Source organism: Limulus polyphemus, unplaced genomic scaffold (assembly GCF_000517525.1).
Source record: "Limulus polyphemus unplaced genomic scaffold, Limulus_polyphemus-2.1.2 Scaffold5863, whole genome shotgun sequence".
NCBI classification, from domain to species: domain Eukaryota; kingdom Metazoa; phylum Arthropoda; class Merostomata; order Xiphosura; family Limulidae; genus Limulus; species Limulus polyphemus.
In genome coordinates this window covers 20,541-28,546 of record NW_013671473.1, presented here as the reverse complement: position 1 = coordinate 28,546, position 8,006 = coordinate 20,541, and the positions used below count along the sequence as shown (strand labels likewise).

The 8,006-nt window shown below is 31.9% G+C and overlaps 1 protein-coding gene across 1 annotated transcript in view; it reads left to right on the top strand.

Moving 5' to 3' along the window:
• LOC106473076 (G protein-coupled receptor kinase 2-like) overlaps positions 1 to 5,670 on the top strand; it is a 24,070-nt gene extending 18,400 nt beyond the window's left edge. The window contains exons 15-16 of the mRNA XM_013933754.2: positions 102 to 239; positions 869 to 5,670. Coding sequence (XP_013789208.2) covers positions 102 to 239; positions 869 to 916 — 186 coding nt within the window. The 3' untranslated portion in view covers positions 917 to 5,670. The remainder of the gene's footprint in view (positions 1 to 101; positions 240 to 868) is intronic.
• The last annotated feature ends 2,336 nt before the right edge of the window (positions 5,671 to 8,006 follow it).

Sequence of the window (8,006 nt, the reverse complement as noted above, 5' to 3'; positions counted from 1 at the left end):
TAGTTCAATAACATTTTGAATGCGAGTCAACAAACGCGATGAGATGTGACCCATCTGGAACGGGTAACTTGTACTCATGAATGATATTCTTTATTTTACAGATTATTGAAACAGGATGTTTTAAAGAGCTGAATGTTTTTGGTGCTAATGACACACCTTCAGATGACCTTAAGTTGGATCAACCTCCCCAACCACCAGTCCAAGGGTGTTTCCCATTTAGAAAGAAAATACCAAAACAGGTAACGAGAAATATCTTCAGCAGAAATTTGTATTTTTCAATCAGTAGTTAAAAAAAAACAATTATAAAAGAATGAAAATGGTTTCACCCTTAACCTAACGATTGATATAAGATATTGTTGATTGTGTATTTAAGTTTTTTAGTTTTAAAACTTTTAATAAACTGACCAGGAGTCATACCTGCGTATATTTTTAGAATTAATGCTGTCTTGTATATGATAGCATAGAAATATTCAGTCTTTGATTTCTCGAATATCTTCAAAGTGATACATCTTTAAAAACAATAAATTTGATAAAAATGTCCACCTTGCAAAAATACTTGGTTTCTAATTTTGGTGTTAAATTGTTTTCCTGAACTTTATGTATTTTCTTAACATCTTGAAAGTTTATTATACTGTTACTTATACTTGTTTATCTATTGGGTTGTTACGTTCATAAAATGTAATGATATCTATTTAAAAATAGATTATAAAAGTTCAAAAGTTATAACTAAGACGTGTATACGTTATAGATAACACACATATGTGTTAATGATGTTATTTTGATATTGGGTTGTTACATTTATAAAATGTATTATTATGATCTAAAAGTATAATTATTTAATCTAAATCTTTCTTTTTTTAATTTTTAGAACATGCCAGTCAACAGAAAATTGTCACTCCCAGTAACAGGTGATTGAAGGTTTAAATTTTATTTTAAGCCGCACACCAGGTCAAAAGAAACCAGATCGTCCCTGGTCAACTCAGTGTCCTCAACATTCCCAAACAAACCAGAATCAGTGTCTTCTGATAAATCAGTACACTTGCGTCAACTTGTTATTTATTCCTTCGTCACAAACTTGGTGTATTCCCGTACGAATCTCATCAGCGAATTATCTAAAAGGAACAGGAAGATTCTTCCCAGATGTTCGTGGACTATCTGAGAATTTTAAATATTATTTATGGATACTCATTTGTTCAACTACTTGATTGTAAAGTTAAGTTACAAGTAGATGAAAGACCTGTAAATATGTAATAGTATCTGTTTTACGTGCTTACATATTATTTTGTGTATGGGTTTAGATTTCTAAGACAAAACATAGAAATACATCATAGCTTAGCTTTATATTGGTTTTTTTTTACAGAAATCTCAACTCAGTCACTTATTTTACAAAGCTTTTTTTTTTTAATTCATCATCAAACCTATTTCAGCTTTTGTTGGTTTTATAATTTTTCCGTTTCCTAATGAAGTTCAACCTCGGAAGTCAGTTCCTTGTAAGTTTATCATGATTGTTTAATTTTGTATTCATCGAGGTTTCAACCAATGTAATTTTATTGTAGTTATTCAGTCTGGCAGAGGGACAGGAACCTCTGAATTGCTAAGTTCCTTAAAGACAAATTATCATCTAAACCTTGGAAACTAGAGTGACAGTGAATTTTTATTTGTATTCTACACATCTTCTGTACTGAGTAATTAAAAAATATAGATGCTTTTGTGTAAACCACTGGAAGCAGACTGAACGATAGAGGTTTTGAAAGATTCTTGTATGAAAATCTTGTTCTTCATAACCAGTACAAGTTGTTTTTTATGTCTCCGAGCTCTTGCTACTATAGTATTCTTCAAACAGTAAAGATTGTCTAATATTCAGAAGTGTTTCTTGTGTAACATATCTATCTAATAAGAATGGTTAATGTATCCAAACTCTTTCGTCAGTTGCTCTATTTAAACTTTGTGGAACAGTACCGAATAAAATACAAGTAATATTACCTGTTAGTTAGTGAGGATTATAATTTTATTAATCCTGGAAAATGTAATAAGAATTATTCTAAAATAACTTATAAGTAGCAGTGCTTTGGTATCATAGAAACAGAAGGAACAGGTTTCTAAACCATGCTACTATAGTATCGTCCATTTGATAGAGATGACGTGACATTTTCACTTTGTAGAATGAACCAATTAGAACTTTTATGTATTTACTGTGATGTCCTATTACAAATGAGCTGCAAGTAACTGTCCATTGTATTACAAATTCCAACCACAAACCAACTCCGTTTATGAAATTTAATTTTTGTATATTTGGCTAAATTTTCAGTAAATGTATAACATTTTTGTCAGTGATATAATACATTGACTTTGTTGAAAATTATTAATGGTAATTTGTATTTATTCTAAATTAACTTTAAGTTAATTTTTTGTTTTACTTTTATATTTGTTTTTGTGTGTATGTGTGTGTGTTTTAACTTCAGAACCAGTGATGTATTGTTAAGCCTGCTCAAAACACAGACTTGTTTTTATTGATTTATAAGTTAAAATTTACTTGCAAGTTGTTTTAAAAGTGAGTAAACTTATGAAGTAGTTGAATGTCATAGGATTTTCTCAGACATTGCTTTTAAAATTATGTATTCAGGATGGAACAATAATAATAATAAATGGTGTTCTTAAAGAAGACCTATCCTTAATTTCACAAATTGCAGTATAATGTTATTTGATATTGGTTTGTTTTGTGGTAGTATACACTATCCATATTGGATCTAACTAAACTCCTTGATCCTCTGCCTGTATACATGATTAGTGAGCATTGGTCCTGTTGAAAAATTAATCTTTCAGTAATTACTTCTCTCTTAAGTGGCTTGTTAGATCTCACATGTCTAGTTTCTTCTGCTTGTTAGACAGTGTATTTCTATATCTAAACAATGGAGTATTGATACACTAAAGGTGAAGTATCTTGTAGACAGTTGTTGATACGGTAAAGGTGAAGTGTCTTGTAGACAGTTATTGATACAGTAAAGGTGAAGTGTCTTGTAGACAGTTATTGATACACTAAAGGTGAAGTATCTTGTAGACACAGTTGTTGATACGGTAAAGGTGAAGTATCTTGTAGACACAGTTGTTGATACGGTAAAGGTGAAGTATCTTGTAGACAGTTGTTGATACGGTAAAGGTGAAGTATCTTGTAGACAGTTGTTGATACGGTAAAGGTGAAGTATCTTGTAGACAGTTGTTGATACGGTAAAGGTGAAGTATCTTGTAGACAGTTGTTGATACGGTAAAGGTTCTGTAATGTAAACTACCCAGTTCTTCCAGACACGGTTCGGTTCTATAATGTAAACTTCCCAGTTCTTCCAGACACGGTTCGGTTCTATAATGTAAACTTCCCAGTTCTTCCAGACACGGTTCAGTTCTATAATGTAAACTTCCCAGTTCTTCCAGACACGGTTCGGTTCTATAATGTAAACTACCCAGTTCTTCCAGACACGGTTCGGTTCTATAATGTAAACTTCCCAGTTCTTCCAGACACGGTTCGGTTCTATAATGTAAACTTCCCAGTTCTTCCAGACACGGTTCGGTTCTATAATGTGAACTTCCCAGTTCTTCCAGACACGGTTGGGTTCTATAATGTAAACTTCCCAGTTGGTTGGTTGTTTTTAGAGCAAAGCCACATCTGCTGTGTCCCTAGCAGGGAATCGAACCCCAGATTTTAGCGTTGTAAGTCCGTAAACTTACCGCTGTCCACCCCGGGGACTGCAGTTTGTAATTTCAAATTTAAAAGAAATGCGATATTGTTGCAGCTAGGCTGTAATTATAACAATAAATAACACTTGTGTATTGTTACACATTGTTACGATTTATTGAAAACTTGTAGTTGCATACTGGAGAGGTTTAGACAATTTGGCAATAAAGTTGTAGAAAAAATAAATTAATTAAAATAATGACTTTTAACTTCCCAGATAATACACAAATTATTTCAGCTTACATTTCATCCTTGTGGCGTCATCAGGGTTAGTAGTACTAGATAAATCCGCAATGATGAAACGTTAGCTGAAATAAAAAGTTTATTATTATTATTATTATTATCATATGGAGAATAATTATTAACCCTATAACCCAAGCGCTTTCTAAAAGCAGACCTTTTACATCACGGCCACCGAAAGCGCTGGAGTAGAGAGGGTTTCGTACTTCAGTCTTTCATTGATTTTTTTGAACCCGTGTATTTTCCTGCAGCGTGTTCTTGAAGGCGATGGGTCATTACCCTATGTGCATGTCCTTGCAATCAGTACACGTTTTAAAGGACTTTTTATGTTGTCCTTGAAACTCGAATATTTTCTTATCCTTATAACTGGTTTGGATAAAATCCTAACATTTTTAGTTAGTGTTTTTTGGTCTTTGTATAACTGTGAAGAGAAAGGTTAAATAAATTTTCATTTTCTTCCACAGCTGTTTCGTAAATATTTCTTAGACTGTTTATGACTGTAGTAAGATAGATGTTTTTTATTAATATATTTTTTATGTATTTAAAAACAGGCTGTACATACTGGACAACAAATTATTTGTGCAGTAAAATTTTGATAAAGTTTTCTTCGTATTTTAGCGTGGTAAAATGTGTAAATAATCCTGTGTTTATGATAGATTTCAATTTTCAAATGGTTTACCCTGGTTCAGTACTAAAATGTCTAGAAATGATGTTTCGACGTTAAAGTTTCCTAACCGTATCGTGATGTTAACTACAGTGGCGAATCAGCAGGAGGACAAGCGGGGCTACTGCTCAGGGGCCCCAAATTTTAGGCCAGGATACTGTATGTAAATAGTGTTTTTGAAATAGGAAGGGTTATTAGAAAGGAAAGAAGATTTTAAAAAATGCCTACTCATGGAAGTGCTATTTAAAATTTTATTATGGTTATTTTTTACGAGCAATATTTATGTTATTAAAATAGAATGAACGATTAAAAATTTACGTATAAAAAAGAGGGAACTTAATTATGAAAATTCAAACATCAGTTGACAAGGTGTATACTTAAAGCTTTCTTCTACAATAAATATAATATACATGAGGGGAGTCCATATTATTCACTGTCCCCAGGCATCTAAATCAGCCACTGGTTTAAACCCATGCTGAGTCTACCTTCTATGAATATAGAAAGTGTGAACCTTTGGTAGCCCTTTCTAATAACTTCATTCGAGTTAGTCTCTGTTTTTCATTTTCTTTCAGGCTGGAAGTATTCCACTAAGTTAGTATTTATCGTTCGTCGCTATACGTTAAATTTAAACAGATGTCTATTTAGACTTGCTATTGTTAAATCCCTTGATCTTATCTGTGAATCCAAATCTGTCCTTTAGCGTATATTTATTTATTATTAATTATTTGTAGGTGTTTATTTAAATAGTTTCTGATTAAAACAACCAATATTTCTGACAATAGGTTGAATCATAATTTTTTTTCTGTGGAGTTTTGGTGACCAAGATAGGATTCCGACATGTGATCCACAGCGTTTGATTTGACGGTTTTTAATTTGCATACATTATTTCAAATGAACTGTAAAGCGATGCTAGGATACATTTTATGAAGTTTTATTATCATAATTACAATTAGAATTTATTTAATGCGCAACTTGGTATAAAAAACTTTTATTATTTGTGTATTGTAGGTGAATAAATTAAAGAATAGGTTACAAAATCCCCAAGTATTTGTGTGTGAATCTTTTTTTTTAATAATATGTACTAGGGGTAAGGTGGTCGTCTTGTACGTATATATTAACAATAAGAATAACATTTTGCTAAGAAATTTTATAATCGACTTTCAAAATTCCGTGCACATAATGTTCAAATTTTTGTAAACGCGCTTTTGTTCTAAGCCTTACGATATGATGAAAAGCGATAGGTCAAAACGTTATTTTCCAGAAATAAATACACACACATATATAGATATATAAATAAAACTAGTAATCTATTGTGTAACTTTTATATCATTGTCGTATTTGCAATTATATATATTCACTTCCGTTCATTGTAGGTGAACAACATTGTTGTGAGTATTTACGGCATCGCCCTGGTAACAAGAACATTGAGACGTATTATAATTTAACTTGTAGCTCCTACGAAACAAATATACTACGCATAATATAGTAATAAACATTTTTTGAATTGTGAAATCTTTTATACTTTAAGCACAACTTAAAAAAAAGCATATTAGCCTTGATACTAAATAAGACTCCGGTGTTATTTTAAGACATTTTAATATATTTTCAAATATTTTAATTTATACATCTAAGATAGAAATACCGTTCCAATTTACAGGTAACGAATTGTTCAAGTTTCCCTATTAAGATACTTTATCTTAGGCGGCTGTTATTAGGTGCTTAAGTATTGTTTTCAGTATTATTTATATATATATATTTAAATGTTAATAATGGCAAACTTCATCATCAATTAGCAATGGTAGCAGCAAGACTTTCAGTACAATACAAGGCCTATCCATGTCAGTTCAAGCGATTGACACGTTCTCAAACAGCTTTTCACAGACTTCCAGTAGGTGGCTTATTAGTTTACATTATCAGTCGAAAATTAACACAGAAAAAAAAATCATTATTTTATTTTTCTGGTCTAATAGAATAAGACAAAATACGTCAGTAAGAAATAACAGGGTTAGGTAATTTTTTTATAAACATAATATTTATATGTGGTTGAAACTTGTCTATTTAAAAACGAAACTATTTCTAATCTTATTTCCATGCAATTTATATAATACTTTCTTGGAGTGATTAAGGGTTCTATGTTTTTTTTGTAATTATATTTCTCACTAAGCCGGGCGTGGACTAGTGGTTGGTGTGCCTACTATAGATCTAACAGTAGATGGTTCGCGTCTTTGCCACAAAATGTCTTTCGACCCGCGAAGCCGTAGACGCATCAAATCCCACTATTAAATTGAAGTAACCCAAAAGTGGACGGTGGGCACTGTTAAATAGCTACCATCCGTCTAATTTATTATGGACGGTTAGAGCAGGTATCACTTGTGTAGTTCTGTGCGCAATCCAAAACAGTACTACTCAGAAACACGTTGATTAGACGGGTTAAAGCTAATCGAAAATTAATATAAATCTTACTAAAATAATTAGGGCTTTCATCGAGAGAATCACATCGGAGAACTGATATGTATTAATTTTCTTTACTCAGTTAAGTTTATCTGTTACGAATAAAATAAACACATTTCTCTCTTTGGCAGCAAGCATTTTACCCCCAAGCGTAACAACACGTGTAAATCGGGGAGTAGTTTTTAAGTTATTCAATTCCGTTACTAACAGTGACGATGAACGATATCGTGTTTTTTTTTTTCTTGCGTTTTAAACTTTACAATTGCTACACGGGTATAATTGTAATACCAAAGTGTCAATACCGTTTTTATAATATTTATTGATCTGTTTCCATCACGAATTGTAGTTTTATAAACTAGTTAAAACTACGTCATTTATAATGTCACAAAATACACTAACAAAACGAGTTTAAATGGGAAATTTTTGTTTTGTATTACAGACTACGTATTCCAATTTACTGTTATTCAGGACAGTTAAAAAACACCCCCTTAACCTTCCCAAATCACTGGACGCCGTGTTTGGAACTTATGGGTCTTTTCCTACATCAATCCTCACCCGATCCATGACTCTTGGACTTTGGGCATCTAATAGCAACACGAAAAACGTAGTCCTTACGAGACACAATGTCAAAAGGATTTAATTCAAGGTCGAGTTCACTGATCACGTCTCCTTGGAATAAAACAAACAAACAAACTTTTGTTTAATTCATTAAAGATTTAAGCTAATGTTTTACGGTTAATTCATTTTTTCTTCATTACCAGTCCATGGTTTTGTAACGTAAATCTATGTAATAGTTTATCATATGTAAAGCAGAAATAGAAGTTCAAATTTCTCTTCACTTTATTAAACTGGTCAATAAAATTGTATACTTGAAGGTCTCTTGCTTCCACTGTTATTCTGGAGTTTGTCTGTGGGTACTACTGA